Genomic DNA, 20,683 nt, shown 5'->3' with positions numbered 1-20,683 from the left:
CACCAGAGACCCGGGATCGATCCTGACTACAACAGGTGCTGTCTGTACGGAGTTTGTATGTTCTCCCTGTGACTGCATGGGTTTTCGCCGGGTGCTCTGGTTTCCTTCCACATTCCAAAGGTGTACAGGTTTGTAGGTTAATTGGCTTTGGTGAAGTTGTAAATTGTCCCTGGTGTGTAAGATAGTGCTAATATACGGTGTGATCGCTGGTTGGCGCGGACTGTGGGCCGAAGGGTCTGTTTCCTTCCCGTATCTTGTCTAATAGTCAAATCAAAAATTAACACGGTAGTTAGTACAGATTTGGTTAGAGTGGTATGGTTTTAAGAAGCATCTTGAGGCTGCATGATTTAGGGAGAAGATCCCACAAAAGTATTTGGATGCTAGCGATATGGATGTCAGTGATGGCCTTAATAAAATCAGGGATGCTTGTGGACAGGAAGAGAATTGCAGGTATTCTGGACAGTTAAGACAAAAGATAATTAAAGAATGATGGCAAGGGCACAAAGAGATCTAAAAATGAGGATCATTATTTAAACTTTGAATGTTGCTTAACAGAGTCCTGTGTAAGTCAGCAGCACTTAATTTTTGTTTGATGGTTGAATATGACTTGGAGAAACATGGACATAGAAAACAGGTGCAGGAGGAGGCCATTCGGTCCTTCGAGCCAGCACCGCCATTCATTGTGATCATGGCTGATCGTCCCCAATCAAATGTGACCCATGGTTCTGGACTCCCCCCAACACGGGGGAACATTTTTCCTGCATTTAGCCTGTCCAATCCCTTACAAATTGTATATGTTTCTATAAGATCCGCTCTCATCCTTCTAAATACAAGCCCAGTCGAACCATTATTTCATCATATGTCACCGGGAATTAACCTGGAATTTACGCTGCACTCTCTCAATAACAAGGTCCTTCCTCAAATTAGGAGACCAAAACTGCACATAATACTCCAGGTGTGGTCTCACCTGGGCCCTGTACAATTGCAGTAGAACCTCCTTGCTCCGAAGCTCAAATCCTCTCGTAATGAAGGCCAACATGCTATTAACTTTCTTCATTGTCTGCTGTACCTGCATGTTTACTTTCAGTGACTGATATACAAGCACACCCAGGTCTCGTTGCACCTCCCCTTTTCCTAATCTGACACCATTCAGAAAATAATCCGCCTTCCTGTTCTTGCCACCAAAGTGGATAATCACATTTATCCCCGTTATGCTGCTCTGTCATGCATCTTCCCACTCACCCAACCTATCCAAGTCACCTTGCAGCCTCATAGCATCCTCCTCGCAGCTCACACTGCCACCCAGCTTTGTGTCATCTGCAAACTTGGAGAAGTTACATTTAATTCCATAGTCTAAATCGTTAATATATATTGTAAATAGCTGGGGTCCCAGCACTGAGCCTTGCGGCACCCCACTCGTCACTGCCTGCCATTCTGAAAAGGACCCGCTAATTCCTACTCTTTGATTCCTGACCAGTTCTCTATCCATGTCAATACCCTACCCCCAATACCATGTGCTCTAATTTTTCACATTGATCCCTTGTGTGGTACTTTGTCAAAGGATTTTTGAAAGTCCAGATACACCACATCCACTGGCTCTCCCTTATCCATTCTACTTGTTACATCTTCAAAAAAATTCCAGAAGATTAGTCTAGCATGATTTTCGCTTCATAAATCCACGCTGACTTTGATCGATCCTGCCACTGCTTTCCAAATATGCAAAGGGACTTGGGAGTGCTGGTGCAGGATTTCTACATGTTGAAACCAAAATGTATAAACATGACCTTTATTAAAATATGACAATGTGTCATTTAACCACATGAGATTTTTTTTTTTTTCTATTACAAATCTTAAATTGTGGAGTACAGGGGCAAATAAATAAACGATGGTTCATTGTCCCAAACATTATGGAGGGCATTGTACATTTGCTGAAGCATTTACGACTTTATAGGGTTACAGGAAAATAACTCTGCAGTATCCTGGGAATGACCTGAGATACATTTTTTGCCTCTCACCTTTCCCACTCCACCACTCCAGATATTGATCTTTTTTGGAAAAAAAAAGATTTATGATGAAATAAAGTACAGTCATAAGTCATGTTAATAATTCACTTGGCTGAAGCCCAGAAGTTTGTTAATTTATTTAGCAGACAGGTATTGCTTTAAACAATGACTATACTCTCAGGGTGAGCTTTGTGATTTTTGTTTTTGCATGATTAAGCCCATTCAGTACAGCCCAATTTTTTTCCATCTCTTGAGGGAACATAGTGAAAATTAGTTTCATTCCTATCATTTATGAATATGAAATGTAAAATTGTGATAGGCTTTTTGTTTTTGTTTTTACCTTTTTCGAAGAGTACAACCCCCAACCACATCCCTGTAGCATGGAGGTCATCTGTAGTACAGTTTAGGTTGGTCCTGCTGATGTTTTGTAAAATTACTTTGAACCCACGAAGACTCATGTATTACAAAAAAATGCCTGTTCTACTTAAAAGAACAGCATTCTAAATTTAGTCTTCGGTGTTATCTTGGTTGTTCCATTAATTGCTTCAAGACTTGGATAAGACAAAATAGCCCAATTACATGATAAAATACTAAATGTTAGGTTAACGTGGAGCCTTGATATCTAATTTAGAAATGTCTCACCATAATGTAATTGGGCTTTCTATGTTAGACCCTTAAAAATTAGTGTTTTATTTGGATCTAATTTTGCCCACTAATCTCCTGTGTGGGACCTTATGAAAGGCTTTCTGAAAGTCCAGGTACACTACATCCACTGGCACTCCTTCTTCCATTTTACTTGTCACATCCTCAAAAAATTCCAGAAGATTAGTTAAGCATGATTTCTCCTTTGTAAATCCATGCTGACTCAGACCGATCCTGTTACTGCTATCCAAATGGGCTGCTATTTCATCTTTTATAATTGACTCCAGCATCTTCCCCACCACCTATGTCAGGCTAACTGGTCTATAATTCCCTGTTTTTTCTCTCCCGCCTTTCTTAAAAAGTGGGATAACATTAGCTACCCTCCAATCCACAGGAACTGATCCTGAATCTATAGAACATTAGAAAATGAACACCAATGCATCCACGATTTCTAGAGCCACTTCCTTAAGTACCCTGGGATGCAGACCATCAGGCCCTGGGGAATTATCAGTCTTCAGTCCCATTAGTCTACTCAACACCATTTCCTGCCTAATGTGGATTTCCTTCAGTTCCTCCGTCACCGTAGATCCTCTGGCCACTAGTACATCACGGAGATTGTTTGTGCCTTCCTTAGTGAAGATGGATCCAAAGTACCTGTTCAACTCGTCTGCCATTTCCTTGTTCCCCATAATACATTCACCCGTTTCAGTCTTCAAGGATCCAACTTTGGTCTTAACTAATTTTTTCCTCGTCACATACCAAAATAAACTTTTACTATCCTCCTTTATATTGTTGGCTAGCTTACCTTCGTACTTCATCTATTCTTCCCTTATTGCCTTTTTAGTTATCTTCTGTTCTTTAAAAGTTTCTCAATCCTCTGGCTTCTCACTCATCTCTGCTATGTTATACTTCTCTCTTATTTCTATACTGTCCCTGACTTCCCTTGTCAGCCACTGTTGCCCCTTATTCCCCTTGGAATCTTTATTCCTCTTTGGAATGAACTGATCCTGTGCCTTCTGTATTCCCAGAAATACCTGCCATTGTTGTTCCACTGTCATCCCTGCAGGGGTATTTTTGGCCAGCAGGTTGGTAACTTTGGCCAGCTCCTCCCTCGTGGCTCCATAGTCCCCTTTGTTCAATTGTAATACCGACACTTCCGATTTTCCCTTCTCCCTCTCAAAATGTAGATTACAACATCATATTATGGTCACTACCTTCTAATGGCTCTTTTACCTCGAGTTCCCTTATCAAATCTGGTTCATTACACAACACTAAATCCAGAATTGCCTTCTCCCTGGTAGGCTCCAATACAAGCTGCTCAGTACAATCCATCACGGAGGCACTCCACAAACTCCCTTTCTTGGGGTCCAGTACCAACCTGATTTTCCCAGTCTACCTGAATGTTGAAATCTCCCATAACAACCGTAGCATTACCTTTGCGACATGCCAATTTTAACTCTTGATTCAACTTGCACCCTATATCCAGACTACTGTTTGGGGGGCCTGTAGATAACTCCCATCAGGGTCTTTTTACCCTTACAATTCCTCAGTTCTATCCATACTGACTCCACATCACCTGATTCTATGTCACCCCCTCGCAAGGGACTGAATTTAATTCCTCACGAACAGAGCTACCCCACCCCCTCTGCCCACATGTCTGTCTTTTCGATAGGACGTATATCCCTGAATATTCAGTTTCCAACCCTGGACCTCTTGCAGCCATGTCTCTGTAATTCCCACAACATCATACTTGCCAATTTCTAATTGAGCCTCAAGCTATTTCACTTATTTCTTATACTTTGAGCATTCATATAAAACGCTTTGGCATTCACCTCCCTTCTCACACCGGTTATTATTGGCCCTGACCTTACACTGACCATTTTGCTTCTTGCTGTGTTTAGTCTTATTCTGCTTTTTTTGTGGAAAATCCACAGAATTGAATTTTATTCAGTGAACAATGTGATATTTATAGCGTTCCTTTGCATGATTTTAATATTTTCTCAGAAGGACAATCACTTGAACTATCCTGCTCTCCTTCATGAAGATTTTATGCAAACTAGGTGATGTGTACTGTGCTAGTACTGGAATCCTTCTTTAACCTAAAAGCCTTTTGCTATGAAGAGCTGTACTACCACTGAGCCCAACTGAATTTGACAGTTCTGTTAAAATACAAGTCAGTTGACAGTATTCTGATTTCAATTTACTACACCCTAGAGATGGATTCCAGTCCATTCTTACCGTGAAATGGAAATCTGTGGACTTGCTATGCTCCTTTTGTAACAATATCATAGATATTCAGTGTGCATTCATAAAATGGATTTGAATAAAGACATCTGTTCATTCCATTTGTTATAATCTCAACCATGTGAAAACTGCTACCTTCTCATTAACTTAGTTGTTAAATGATTCTAATGCTCAGACCTCAGCCACTTCTCAGCAATTCTTTCCAGCTTCATCCTTTGTGTAAGCAAATGTCATACGTTTGACTTGTAGCTTTGGATGTCTAGGATGTGTGGTCATAGAGTGATATAATGTGGAAACAGGCTCTTCGGCCCAACTTGCCCATACTGCCCAACATGTCCCCGCTACACTAGTCCCGTCTGCTGCGTTTGGTCCATATCCTGCTGAACCTGTCCTATCCATGTACCTGTCTAACTGTTTCTTAAATGTTGGGGTGGTCCCTGCCTCGACTATCTCCTCTGGCAGCCCGCTCTATACACCCACCCTCTTTGTGTGGAAAAAGTTGCCCCTCAGATTCCTATTAAATCCTTTCCCCTTCACTTTAAACCTTCGTCCTCCGGTCCTCGATTCACGTACTCTGGGCAAGAGCCTCTGCGCATCTACCCGATCGATTCCTCTTATGATTTTATACACTAGAAATAATATTTGGGTTTCGCCTTCCTTATCACCAATAACATTTTTGTCACTCTGCAGTACTATAACTAATCCAGTTTGTTTCCCCCACCAAGCTCATTCTTCAATAGGGAGGTAACATAATCGTGACTCTGGAATCTCTCCACTGGACAGGGTAATGGACCAGCCAAGCTTGCTGCACTATTATGCTTTGATTTGCTTACTGAAAATTGATAAACTGCTTTCCTTTCATTTTCAGAATGGAGTAGATGATGTTAAACGACACAGATGGTTCAAATATGTCGACTGGGAAGCAGTACCGTTAAGAAAACTAAAGGTGAGGTACAATAAAGGTACTGTATTCCTGAAAACATAGGAATGTTTTGCATATCAGTAGGATTAAATTAAATATTTAAAAATCTATATTTCACCATATACTGATGATGGTTGAATATTTAAATTGTGTGTCAAGCATGTTTATTTCTTGTATTAAAATTATTATTTTATAGGTACTTAGATGTGGTAATGAAACTTGTTAGAGCTGCTATGAAACTTGTTAGAGCTGCTCAGGTCCTGGCAGCATACTTATAAATCTTCCCTGCACTCATTCCAGTTACACACGTCTTTCCTATAGCAGAGCAACCAAAACTAAATGCAATACTCTAAATGTGGCCTCACCGTTGTCTTGTGCAACTGCAACATATCAGCCCAACTTCTGTCTCTCTCCTACAAGAGTTCTGCAACATCTGTTCTGGCTGCTCCTCTATGATTCTTCCTGCTCTAGGACAAAGTTTTAACCCAGACTCGCTACTGCAGCCACGTATGTTTTCTCGGTGCTTGCCTGCGAGCCTCCATCTTCTACCTTGGGAGATCCAGGCATCCCAGTTTGCATCTCTCTACATCTATATCTCTTGTTTCCTTTTCCCTGACTCTAGATTGAAGAAGTGTCACCCATTCCTTCTCTCCAGAGTTGCTACCTGTCACGCTGAGTTACTGCAGCATTTTGTGTCTATCCAACTTCTACACTCAGACTGATGAAGGCCAATATGTTGAAAGTCACCTCTCTAGCTGTGATGCAATGTTCAAGAAACTATGTATCTACGCACACATGATAATATAGACACCATAACAATACACTAGTATCCTGGTAGCTGGAAAGTTAAATCACAACTGCTGTATGCAAAACAAAATTCCGTGTATTTTGGATATTGTCTAGAATTAAGCAACAGAACTTGGTAGACCATGAGAACTGGTTTACCAACAGCTAATAATCAGTCTTCATGTTTTTAGCCAGGCCTACATGTTGAAACCTCTCTTATGAAAATGTGATCATGTTTCTTCTTGGTATACTGCTGTTGCACCTTGATTTCAATCTTCTGTCAATACCATTCAAATAGCTACATGAAAAGGAATAGACGTGTGCGGTTGAAATGATCCTCCTCAAATCCTTTCCCCTTCTGCCAGGAAGTATTAAAACACCACTTAGCAATTAACTTGGATGAAAATTTGGCCCAATGGAGGAATGTTTCCAAAACAGTTTATAAAATGTGATGAAATTAAATGGCCCCAAGTGATTCAAAATGCAAAGGAAGCAGCCAAGAACTGTGACGGGGTCTCGCAAGAGTCCAGCCAATAACTAGTCGGACACAAGTTGTGCGCACTAGTGTTTATTCTTCTGTAATACAGCTCCCTACTCCTCACCTGACACGGGCGTAGCCCGGCCTTAAATACCAACTCGGCTACCGACCCTGTGACTCGCGCCTCCCCCACCAAGCGCCGCCCTCTAGAACCGATGGTTCGTCGTGACCTTGGGTTGCTATCAGGTGCCGTCACCGAACCTAAATTTAAGCGGAAATACATTTAAAAAAATTGTTGAGATTTAAGGTGCAGATGTGATCCGATTGAAGTCTGGAACTGGTGTAGGAGACTAAATCTTACTCATGTTTTTATGACAATGTGAACATAGACAGAATCTCTGAAAAGGCCTGGCTTTTTTGCTTTTTTTTTCTCCTTTTGAATCCTGTAAAGTTTCTTTGCATATTTAGCACTTTGTTTTATTGGGGTATTTATGATTGAAAATGTTTTATTTCCTAGGTTTGTTCGGATTTTACAGTACTCTTGTTCTGTCGCAACAATTTAGTCTTGTGTTCTGGGATGAAATGCGATGAAGGCAGCGGAGTTAATAGCATAGCGCTGATCATAAATTTATTGTAATGGTTGTGGAGACAGCATGCACAGTTGCATGGATTAGCCTTCAGTTAGCGGTTCTCTGCAAGTGCATTGAGCTCCAACAATTTAGCAAGATTCATGAAACGAAAGTTCTTCCAAATGTATTGGATCTCTTTCAGAAAATGTTTCTATAAACGCCTGGAGACGTTGCTTGTAATAAAGAGAGGCACTTGCTTTTGTAATGTATTTCCTTACAACAAAGGTGGTTCCTCTGCCGAAAGAATCAGTCGGCTCTTGAAGCACAACCTTTGAAGTCTAGTTCCATCTACTGCCTCCACAAGGCCACCAGCATAATCAAGGACCAGTCTCTCCCCAGCCACTCCCTCTTCCTCCCTCTCTCCCATCAGGCAAGAGGTTTGAATGTTATCAGGCAACTGAATGGTCCTCTCACCAGCTAGAGGTTGGTCCTGACCTCCCATCTACTTCGTTGTCACCTTCTCCCAGCTAACAATGATCTATTCTACATTTTCCTTGATGTCATCTCTTTTGGTGTCTTGTTTTTACACCTTACCCTTCCTTCTCCCTCTCCCCTTACTCTCAGTCTGAAGGAGGGTCTCAACCCAAAACGTCACTCATTCCCTCTATCCAGAGATTCTGCCTGCCTAGATAGGCTGTCTGAGCTAGATAAGGCTCTTAAAGATAGCGGAGTTAGGGGATAAGGGGAGAAGGCAGGAACGGGGTACTGATTGGGGATGATCAGCTATGATCACATTGAATGGTGGTGCTGGCTCGAAGGGCCGAATGGCCTACTCCTGCACCTATTGTCTATTGTCTATTGTCTCGCTGAGTTACTCCAGTATTTTGTGGCTACCTTATTGGAAACCTCGGAACTATCTTTTATTGGACTGTATCATACTTTAAGGTACTAACTCCACACAGACAAGCACCCATAGTCAGGATTGAACCCAGGTTTCTGGCACTGTAAGGCAGTAGCTCTGCCGCTATGCCACCATGCTACCACTAATTGTTCTGAAATCCTGATGGCCTGGCATCTGGGTTACTTAGTGGTGCAGAGTGTAAATGGGGTGAACGTCCAGGGTGAGTCCGGGCTGGGGTCCACATGTGTGGATTGAGCTGGAATGGTCTGATGCATTGTATATGTAGTGCTTCCTTCACTGAAAACATTATCACACTGCAATGTAACATGGAGGAAACAAAATGAAGCGGAAGAATTTAGTATTAATAGGAGTTGCATCCATTATCTAGACAGTAGTAGTGACATTTGTGTAGATGTAGTCCAGTCCATCACACAGACCAGACTCCCCATCATTCTCTCAATCTACACATCACGCTGCCTCGGAAAAGTAGCTAACATGATCGCTTCTGTGGCATCTGCTGAAATCGTGCACCACCGGACTAGGGAGCAGCTTCTTCCTTTCTGTTATCAGGCTTCTGAACGGTCCTTCCATAAGCTAGTACAATGATGGATTCACTTCTACACCAATGTGGACATTGGACTTTGTCCACGGAAATGCTGAGAACTGTATTCTGCACTCTTATCGTCCCCTTTGTTCTATCCATTGTACTTGGGTTTGACTTGATTGTCTTTATGTATGGTATATCTGATCTGTTTGGATTGCAAAGCTTTTCACTGTACCTCGGTAAACGTGTCAGCGACCCCAACTCTAAATCCAAATCCTGTGATCAAAGGCTTTCTGCACTACATCCACTGGCTCTCCTTAAAGTACCTTAAAGTATGATACAGTAGTGGCTTTTCCAACGTACTGTCTTACAGCCATGGCAGAAGGTGGTGTTAGGGGGCGCCGTCCTGTGTGGTATGGCTGCCCAGCCTGCAGCTTTTCATCTTTTATTTTTTATTTTTAGTTAGTTGAGTGTTTTGTTTTTAGGAGTTCTAGCCTTTTTTATGTGGGGGGGGGGGGTAGGGGGAGGGGGGGAAGGGGGAAACTACTTTTCAGGGTCCCTACCTGGTCGGAGAGGCAGCTTTTCTCCGGGCTGCATCATCGACCCGTTCTCACGGCCTACCAGCGGGCCTGGAGCGGCGTTTCCTGAGGGGACCGCCCAGAACCTCGGCTTCGGCGGCGGCACAGCGCTGGAGCGCTATCGCAGAGCGGGAGATGCCTTGCCCGGGTCGCCGCGCTGGAGCTCCGGTGAGCTGAAGACCACTGATGAACATCGCGGAGCTGTGGGACTGTGGAGCGGGCAGCTGCGGGCGGCAGCGCTGAACTTAAACATCGCGGAGCCTGGGATCTCTCGCTGAGATCGCCGGTTGTGGAGCTCCATCCGGCGCGGCCTTGTTGGCTTCGGAAGCCGCGGCCTCCAGTATGGAAGCGGCTGTTCCAGGTGTCCCATGACACTGTGAGGATTCTCCCGACGCCGGAGCTACATCATCCGGCGTGAACGGCCTGGAACATCGGGCCTCGGTAGAGGCGGCTGCGGAGGCCTCAATAGGCCCGACTATGGGTGAACTGGGGATGGGGACTGGACATTGTGCCTTCCCCCACAGTGGGAACCATTGTGGGGGGATGTTTTTATGTTTATTGTTAAATCTCTTTAATGTTATGTCTAATCTTTATCTGTGTGCTGCATGGCAAGACACATTTCACTACACCATTTGGTGTACGACAATAAATGTCCTTTTGTCGTTTGTTCTTCCATTTTACTTGCCACATCCTCAAAAAATTCCAGAAGATTAGTCAAGCAGGATTTCCCCTTCATAAATCCATGCTGTCTTGAACCAATCCTTTACTGCTATCCAAATGTGCTGTTCTTACTTCTTTAATGGTTAAGAAATAAATTTAAAAAAATTGTAGACAGAAACTGCAGATACTGGAATCTTGAGCAAAACCCAGTTTTGTGAAGCGAATTGTGAATGTAGCCCAGACCATCGCACAAACTAACCTCCCTTCTATTGACACCATTTATACCTCACCCTGCCTCAGCAAGGCCAGCAACATAATCAAGGACAACGCACCCTGGCCACTCCCTCTTCTCCCCTCTTCCATCAGGCAAAAGGTGAAAACGCACACCTCCAGATTCAGGGACAGTTTCTTCCCAGCCGTTATCAAGAAACTGAATCATCCTACCACAACCAGAGAGCAGTGCTGAACTACTATCTACCTCTTTGGTGACCCTCGGACTATCCTTGATCGGACTTTGCTGGGCTTTACCTTGCACTAAACGTTATTCTCTTATCATGTATCTATACACTAAATGGCTCGATTGTAATCATGTATAGCACGCAACAAAAGTTATTCACTATCTCGGTAAAAGTGACAATAAACTAGACTCCACACTGAAGTGCTGGAGAGCCTCAACAGGTGAGTCAGGGAATGGATAGATGATGTTGTGACCCTTCGGAATTGGGAAAAGATCCTGGGCTGGGATCACCTGCAAGAATCTAAAAATCTAAATATCCAACGTGATTTTTCTAAAGGGGTCAATTTTCTGTTTCAGCCACCAATTATACCGAAACTCTCTCATGATGGGGATACATCAAATTTCGAGACCTACCCGGAAAATGAGTGGAAAAAAATTCCTCCTGTGCCTCCCAAAGATCTGGAAATTTTCAAGACCTTTTGATCATGTTGCTGTACAAGTTAAAGTGAGTTTCTCTCGTGAATAGTGACAGCCTGCAGAAATATTTAAGTTGAGTCGTTACTTAAGAGCACAGATGCAGAGTGAAATTTGTGTTTGAGACCATTGTTTTCCATTTCCATTTCAATTTGATGATGTGAAAGGATTTGCCTTTCAAGTTAGCATGACAAATAGTTGCCCCATCTTAAAATCTATCGGGTGTCAAGATAGATATAATATCTTAAAATCTATCGGGTGTCTAGATAGATATAACATGAGCTATTTGGAAACAACACTATCTTTTGTTCTGAGCATATTAGGAAAAAAAATCAATGTATGGATTAGAAAACATGGATTTGTTCTCTTTGGAACCGAGGTTGCCGTGGCCTTTGCTAGAGGTAATTAAAATCACTAACAGTATAGATCGGGGGATAGATGGAAAAATCAAGAAGATGTGAGCATCGAATGAAGGCTGGGCTGGCACAGTGGCGCAGCAGTAGAGTTGCTGCCTTACAGCGCCAGAGATCCTGACTGCGGGTGCTGTCTGTGCGTAGTTTATACGTTCGCCCTGTGACCGTGTGGGTTTTCTCCGGGTGCTCTGTTCCCCCACACACAGCAAAGACATACAGGTTTGTAGATTAATTGGCTTTGGTACAATTATAAAACGTCTCTAGAGTGTGGGATAGTGCTAGTCCAGGGGTGGGGAACCTTTTCATGTTGGAATGCCGCATTAAGTTAGCTGTAATCTAATAAGGCCACATCCAAGATACTTCAATTAGATATACTTCAAAATATACATTATTTTGTTAAAATAGCCCTCATGACTTACTAATATTTTAATTGTGGCCGTGAGTCGGGGAGGGTTATTTCGTTGAATCTTCTTTTACTCTTTAGTATTTTACATTTTAAGATTAAAATAAAAATAATAAAAGACGAACAAAAACATATTAATAAAAATAAAAGGATTTGTTCTACAAAATTTGGATTTGTTCAAATGGCCGCACTTAATGGCCTAGAAGGCCGCATGCGCCGCAGGTTCCCCACCCCTGTGCTAGTGTAAGGAGTGATCGCTGGTGATTGCCGACTCACTGGACGGAAATGCCTGTTTCCGTGCTGCATCTCTAAGGTCTAAAGTATGAGAACAAAGTGACAGAAAAACATTTTATCCAGAGAGTGATTAGGGTCTGAAATATTCTGCCTGGGCGACAGTGGAAGCCAATTCAGTTGTAATACTCAGAGGGGAACTAGATAAATATTTGAAAAGAAATTTGCACGGAATGAAAGGGTATGAATCATGTGCAGGCAGATGAGATTAGTTTAGCTTGGCGTCATGTTTGGCACAGACATTGTGGGCTGAAGGGTCTGTTCCTGTGTTGTACTCTTCTATGTTTTACATTGCAGGGCTACAGGGAGAGAGCAAGGTAGCAGGGAGTGGGCAGAGCAGCTAACGGATAGACACAGAATACTGGAGTAACTCAGCGAGTCAGGCAGCATCTCTGGAGAAAAGGAAAAGATGACATTGGGTCAAAACCCTTCTTCAGACTGGGAGTCGGGGGAGGGAAACTAGTCGAACTTCTTCAAAGTAGGCATACCTTGTGGAGATTTTGCAGTGGAGCAGACAAATGTGTAGGAAGGAACTGCAGATGCTGGTTTACACCCAAGATGGACAGAGGCAATGCAGCGTTAATAGGCGGAATAGAGTGGATGTGGAGAGGATGTGGAGAGTCTAGGACCTCAGAATTAAAGGACGTACCTTAAGAAAGGAGATGAGGATTAATTTTTTTTAGTCAGAGGGTGGCAAATCTGTAGAATTCTTTGCCACAGACAACTGTGGAGGCCAAAGTCAATGGATATTTTTATGGCAGAGATTGATTGATTCTTGACTAGTACAGGTGTCAGGGTTTATGTGGAGAATGGGGTTGGGAGGAATAGATAGATCTGTCATTGAATGGCGGAGTAGACTTGATGGGCCGAATGGCCTAATTCTGCTCCTAGAACTTATGACCTTATGAAGTGGTCTCCTGTCCTGTAGCCATTCTGGATGAGGTTTAATTAGAAAAGGCAGTCTGTCAAAAAACCTTAAGCTTCATTCCTGTAACAAAATAACATTGGTCATTTCAAGAATCTTGTGTTAAGCATGTGTTTCTGCGTTTCCTTAGTTATAGATGATTTCTTCTTCATTGCTGAGGACTGAGTCGAAGTGTGACCAAGATGAATGTCCTTGGAAGAAGGAACAGGCAGCAAATTGCACATTTGTTTCTTCCACGTGGCCGTCCGTCTGGTGATCTTGTTCAAATCAGCACATTGAAAGGTTCCAGACGCAAACATGGTTCCACTTCGAAACCCATCAGTCTGAAATGACTGAAAGGTGCATACTGAAGATTGGAAGTCTAAACTGGATTTTTTTTAACATAGAATATAATATAGATTATGTACAAAATAAATCTGAATTCTTATGGTAATTATTTTATTGCATGTCCATAATGACACCTGTTTTTAATTGAATTCTTGTATTTCTTCTTAGAAAGTGACTGATCCGGATCCTACATTATTGTAAAGTTGCCTTGATTTAAAAAAAAAAAGCACAAGTACTTCCCTGCAATGATTTATTTTTAAAATAACTGTTTATATCGGTGTAAAGTTAGGGTCGTATCATTTTGTAAATACATAAATCCAAAATGGATGCACTATGCAAATATAATTGTCTTTAAGTTTTGAATCAGGATATGGTTTTAAGAATATATGTATATTGCTTTTGTTTAAAGGGATCATCCAAAATACCAGCATCTCGCCATTTTTTTTTGTCTGTGTTTGCTGTCATACAGCAAAATGTTCTGGAGTTATCACTCATCAAAGGAGCTCCCATCTATTAATGTTTTCACACTCCACCAATTGTAAATTATTTTCTCATTCAAAATCGGGTGTGCTATTGCAGTGTTTATATACAGCTGCAATGGCAAAGAAGCTTTCTGCTGCCTTGTGTTTCCTTCAGCGTTAAATGGAAGGGTGGGTTGGTGAAATAGAAAATTATTTGAAGGATTTACTTCTAAAACGGCACATTTTTCTCCTACAGATGTACAATCTGTACATTTTACGCCCTTGGACAATCTTTCTTGCATGTATACGACTTCAAACTTTAAATACAGTCATGTGAGGATGAATTAGGTTGAGGTGAGCATGTGTTTTTGAACATGTATAGATCATAAATTAGTAAGCCCCTCTGTAACAAGCAAAATATTTCTCGCACCAATATATCAGGATTCTTTTTTTTGAATGAGAAGAACCACTAATAAGAAATGTCTTTGCAATTGTATTGACATGATGTTTGAATGTATTGAACAGCTGGTTGAATTAAATGAAGGACACTCAGTGTGGCACTGAATTGAGGACACATCTGATCAGTCTTGTTTGTTGGGCGGCATGGCAACGCAGTGGTAGAGCTACTGCCTTGCAGTGCCAGAGACCCTGGTCCGATCCTGACTACGGGCTGAACAGAGTTTGTACGTTCTCCCTGTGACCTGCGTGGGTTTTCTCCGAGATCTTTGGTTTGTAGGTTAATTGGCTTGGTATAAATGTAAATTGTGTGTTCAGCATTTTGTTGACGTGCGGCAATCTCTGGTCAGTGCCACTCAGTGCACTGTATCTCTAAAACTAAAACTGCAAAACTATACAATATTCAATTTCTCTGGCTTCCAACGCCTGAATATTTTGCGTCGCTACCCCTTTAACATCTCAAACAAGAAACAAACTGCGTCCGTTCCTCCACCTGTGCCAGTCCTTTATTTTTGTAGAAGCATGCTGACCTAATAAATCTATTTGCCCAGCAGGTCAACATGCTCCGTTTAATGCCCTTCTAGTGGCCTAGCTCAGCAGAAAACAAAATGTATGTGGAATGCCTTAGCTGTGTCATTCTGCAGCACGCCCAGTTGGTGCGCATCACACTTGTTGCCTTATTTTACTGAGAGTACCCTCTGGATGATTTCACTGCACAATTGTCTCCCTCAGGATCAATGGCCATTAATCCCTCTCCTTTGATAAGTGGCTTATTTGCTGAATTTTGTAGTCGTACTGCTGAATGCATTTTATTCAGCTCTCTTGTCTTTTGATGAAATGGACTAAATATTTGCCGACAGGTGAGAAAATATGGAAAGAACTTCAAACTGAAATTGTTACTTTTCAAAGACAATTTATTAAATATCGTGTACTGCACGATTGCCAACCCTTAGTGTTGAATATTTTTCAGTATTAAGGTTTTCCGCCGGTCTCCATTTTTGCTGACTACCTTTTAACTGGTATTTTCTTAATATTGCTGTATATAGGCACTGTCTAATTTCTGTTGTATGACAAAATAACGTAGATACCTGGTAGATTTTAGCTACTGGATACTGTGTAAAATTTGTAAAGAGGCAACTCTACTGTTAACAGGGATATATTGTACAATAGGTTTACAGATCTCCACATTTTTAATGATGGTCGTGACATTTAATTGTCAATGCACAGCCTAATTATCTGCAAAGAAAGGCAAAAAAACATTAAACCTGCATAGGAAATGGAGGGTTTTTTCTTGATGAAAGACTGCTAATAACCTCCTCTGAATACACTGATCTTTCAAGTTTTAAATCACAAAATGGATTGCCACCCAGTTTAAATAATGTAGTGTTTACAATGTAATCTGTATTGTACAAATGCTTATCATTGGAAGCTATCGTTCACCATTGTGTTTGCACCAGTTTACAGATATAAATGCAAATCCAATGGATGGATAGTAATTGTAGCAGTGTGTTGACAATGCTTCATTCACTTTTATATTTATTTTCCTCGGTCCAAAAGCTTCCCATCAAATCGGACACTTTAAGAACCCACGGGTAAAGTAAAAAAAGTACATTCAGAAGCTTGGCCTGTGTAACCATTGGAAAATTAGACAGGGAGCTGTTGATGTGTGACTTGGTCACGTAGGTGTCGGGTGCTGCCAGTTAATATGACTGTTTCAATCCCATGGAGATGGATCAAAGTTGCAGCTTTTTGTACAAATGGCTTCTCTTGATTTTCCATTGAGGTAAACATGGCCAGCCTGCAGAGTTTTGTTCGCCTTTTAATCTATTTTCAATAACGTCCCCATACATGAGTGGTTGCAGTGTACACTTTAATGCAGTCATATACAGGACATTTTGATCATAAGATGTGTGATACAAACTTAGGGACTCCTCTACTCCAGTATCAGTAACCTTGTAATTTATTGTCCATTGTCCAGTTGATGGGCTGATAAAGTGCACGAGCACTAGAAAATACTAAAAAGCACTGGGCCACAGCCCATTCAGTATGAACATCTATTTTCATAAGTTATAGGAGCAGAATTAGGCCATTGGGCCTATCATCCACTCCGCCATTCAATCATGGCTGATCTATCTCTCCCTCGCAACCCCATTCTCCTGCCTTCTCCCCATAGCCCTGACACCCTTATTAATCAACACTAACCCCCTATACCTGCACTAATCTATGCTCCCTTCGTCTATTGTGCCAGTTCCCCATACCACTCAAGTCCTCAATATGTTGAATGTCTCTGTCTCCACCTCAAATATCTAATGATCTGGCCTCATCCAATCTCAGGCAGAGAATTCCAGAGATTCGCTACGTCAGTTTTTAATGCCCTTTCACGTTTTATCTTTTTTTATATAATTATGCCTCTTCATGACTCTCCATTAGTAGAAACATGCTCAGCATCTGTGCGGTCAAGATCCTTGATATCTTCGGACTATCCTTGATCGGACTTTACTGGCTTTACCTTGCATTAAATGTTATTCCCTTGTGTATCTATGCACTGTAAATGGCTCGATTGTAATCACGCAGTGTCTTTCTGCTGACTGGCTAGCACGCAACACAAGCTTTTCACTGTACCTAGGTACACGTGACAATAAATTAAACCCAATGGCCCGTATTCTACTAATTGCAAAGTTAGACTTTCCTTAAACTCACCTTAAACCTGCCGCTCGGTCTAACTAAACCCGACGCTCGGTTTAAGAAAAATTTGGTATTCTGGTAGCGAGGTTTAGTTAGACTAAAGTCTAAGGCGAGTCTAACTTTAGACTTTGGTTTTAGCTGAGTCTAAAGTTAGACCGAATTTTAGTTGCCATGGTGACGATGTCTGCTTGTACTGCACATGTGCAATGCAATAGCAGAAGCTCGAGCAGACGACAACTTCAACATGGCTGACAAAAAGAAACAGCGGAAAGGAAACTGGGACGCCAGCGAGAAAGACGTTACTAGCCGATAAAATGTCAATTATCGAGAAAAAAAGGTGCAATTTCCAGGCAACAATTGAAAAGAACAAGGCATGGGATGCGATTTATTCACAATTCCAGTCTCAGTTTGGCAGCCGCAGAGATCTTTGTGACCTTCGTGAGCAATGGAAGAGAATGAAGTTGCAAGCGAAGGTAGAGTGGTCTTCTCACAAGATGAGTGTGAGGCAAGCGGGTGGAGGCCCACCGTCTCCCAACCCATCACCCATGTGTATATTTATCAGAGATCTGATCCCCCACGATGTCTTACAGATCAGAAATCCATTCGATGATGATGCGGACAGTTCACAGCAAAATGAGGAGGCTGTGACAGTTTTGGAGTTCCTGGCTGGTGAATCGATACCTTTTCAAGAATGCATCATCGTCGTACTTAAAAAAAGGATTAGCGTAGTCAGCGACATGGTTCTCCAGTCTCCCAGCTTGTAGGGCAATCCTTTCGATCTCATCAAACCGTTCTGCTCTCCGCAGTGCTTCCAGCTCGTCTGTGATTTTTTTTCTCTCCGTAGCGAGCTTAAGCCTTCCTTAAACCTGCCCCTTGCTGAGTCTAGATTTTGCGGCAAGTTAGACCCTAGTCTAAGGTCAGTCTAAGCTTTGGCGATTAGTAGAAAGACAATTTAGACTCTAGTCTAAATATCAGGGATTTAAACCCGCCATCGAGTCTAAATTGCAGAGTTAAAACCTGCTGTTCGGTTTAAAAACATTAGTAGCATACGTGCCTTTGGGTTTTATGTTTTTGAATAAGATCTCCCCTCTTAAACTCCAAGGAGTTCAGGCACAAACAGTCCAGCCTCTGATCCTTAGGCCACTCCTCTAATCACAGGAATTAATGTGGTGAAACTCCTTCTCGATTGGCTCCAATGCTCCAGTATCCTTTTATTTTAGATAAAGGGACCAAAACTGTTAAGAGAAGACTTTTATAATTCAAAACGCCACCTTAGTAGCAGGCTGAATTCATTTGATGAACACTAAAGTTTCCACAATCTAGCTCAACCTGCGATTATTACTCTGCAAACTGGCTCTGTTTCCATCTGCACGGAAATACAAAAATTGGAGTTCTAATACTCCCTTTTGGGGGTTGGCCATTGGACCTGCCAATTCAATCATTCTAGCTGCTAGAACCAATGGCAGCTGGGGTCAAGTGACAGTACGTGTGAATCTTTCAAGAATTTATTAACAAGCTGCATGAATTTAACCTCCATTTTAGCAGATGTGATTTTCCTTTCGCTCTCTGGGTCCAATCCACGTTCTGGAAGCTAGATTCAATCCCTTGTGATCTGAGATTAATTTGAATAGTACAAATATCCAATTTATCCTAGTTCTTCGTTGTCAGATACTTGAAACGTTGTTGCTGACATCAAAAACTTGAAGCAGTGTTTGATAAATCAGTGTTGGCTCATTCTCCTGGATTATCACTTTAAACAGCCATCTATAATGTACACACTAAGGTCAGCATTATTCAGTGTGAGTTGAGTTGATCACCACTATTGTCTCTTTGATCAGGTTTTTTGAAACCACTAATTATGTGAACCTTTTGTCAATTTTTCTACATTGTACAGTCATTGATGTATTCTTTCAGCTGCTGCAGTACAGCTAAAAAGCTATGCTTGTCTTCTGGATTGTTATTTTTGCAACACCTAATAAACCAGCTTTCTTTATTCTGTGTCTTTATTTTGAAGTTGCTTGGAAATGTTATTTTAGACTAGGAGATGCAGCGCAGAAACAGGCCCGTATACAAGTCAAGTCAAGTTTTATTCCTTACTTGCACATAAAGTGCAGTGAAATGAATTTGCCAGCAAAAAAAAAGAACACACAATACGCAATCAAAAAAAATTGACACAAACATCCATCACAGCATTCATCACTGTAGTTGAAGGCGCAAAGTTTGGTCAGTCCTCCTCCATTTTCCCCCGTGGTCGGAACCACAACCCTCCGCAGTCGCCACTGCGGGCGTCCAGATGTACAGACAAGGTAGGTCCAGCTAGGTCCCACCGGAGACCGCGGCTTCAAGATGGTGTAGGCCGTAGGTCGGCGGTCGGAGATCTTAGGTCCCCGCAGCCAGAAGCACCGCAGACCGCAGGGCCGGCGGTCGGAGTTCCTCTCCAGAGATTCCCGGCGAGGGACCCCGCTCTGGATGGTAAGTCCCCGAAGTAGGTCGCTGACTGGCGGTTGGAGCTCTTTTCCTCCGGGGTCCCCATTGAGGGATCCCAGGCACCGGACGCTGTGCCAGCTGGAGCTCCGCAGACCGCGGCTGAAGCCCCGGGCGCGTCTCGGGGAAAGGCCGCACCGATCCTCTGCGTTAGGCCACGGGGGAGGTGACATGGAAAAAGTCGCCTCTCCTTGGAGGAGGCGACCAAAGCGGTTTCCCCCCTCCCCACACTACCCCCCACACAAGACACACAGAGAAACATTAAAAACACACATTAAGACACAAAAAAACCCCCAAAATAAAGTAGAAAAAACTAACACGCGGCTGACAGGGCTGCCAGCTCGCCACGCTCCCACCCACCTAGGAGCACTGTGCTACACACGAGACAATTTACAATTAACCGACAAACCTGTATGTCTTTGGAGTGTGGTAGGAAACTAGCACCCGGAGAAAAATCATGCAGTCGCTGGGACAACGTACAAACTCCATACTGACAGCACCTGTAGTCAGGATCGAACCTGGGTCTCCGGTGCTGTAAGGCAGCAGCTCTACCCCTATGCCATTGTGCCGTCCCTGAAGTAGGGTTGTTGTATTACTTTCACACACCTTTTCTGTGGCATACTCTTCTTCTTGCGTAGGGAGTGCACAGCCTAAAGTTGTCGGGCAACTTGTTCTATTTGGTCTTATTTGATTGTGCAGGCCGGGTTGATTGCATTTGTCGAAACAGGGCGGCACCACGTGAAGGTTGCAATCTCCCACCCCACATACTCTATTGAATTACTATAATAATGAATCGCCCATTGGTGGGATTATTAACTCAAGTATGTTGGTGTCAGGAACCTTTAGGTGAAATAATCCTAGTATCTGCCCTTTGATGCCATGGGCTCCCATCTTCCTTAGCAACCTCCCATGTGGCACCTATCAAAGGCTTTCTGAAAATCTAGGTGTACAACTCCTTTGTCCTGCTATTTACTTAATGG

The 20,683-nt window shown here is 42.5% G+C and overlaps 1 protein-coding gene across 3 annotated transcripts in view; it reads left to right on the top strand.

The window, feature by feature from the left end:
* The window catches only part of prkx (protein kinase X-linked), a 97,761-nt gene extending 78,549 nt beyond the window's left edge, over positions 1-19,212 (top strand). Inside the window, exons 7-9 of one of the 3 annotated variants that reach the window (XM_033023359.1) lie at positions 5,758-5,835; positions 11,142-11,289; positions 13,448-19,212. In XM_033023359.1, the coding sequence (XP_032879250.1) occupies positions 5,758-5,835; positions 11,142-11,267 (204 nt within the window). In that variant the 3' untranslated portion in view covers positions 11,268-11,289; positions 13,448-19,212. Of the gene's footprint in view, positions 1-5,757; positions 5,836-11,141; positions 11,290-13,420 lie in introns of all 3 variants that reach the window. The other 2 variants (XM_033023357.1, XM_033023356.1) reach the window with 2 other exon arrangements.
* The last annotated feature ends 1,471 nt before the right edge of the window (positions 19,213-20,683 follow it).

Source organism: Amblyraja radiata, chromosome 6, assembly GCF_010909765.2.
Source record: "Amblyraja radiata isolate CabotCenter1 chromosome 6, sAmbRad1.1.pri, whole genome shotgun sequence".
Taxonomy (NCBI): domain Eukaryota; kingdom Metazoa; phylum Chordata; class Chondrichthyes; order Rajiformes; family Rajidae; genus Amblyraja; species Amblyraja radiata.
Note: the sequence above shows the minus strand (reverse complement) of the source record. Positions and strands in the feature narration are given on the sequence as shown.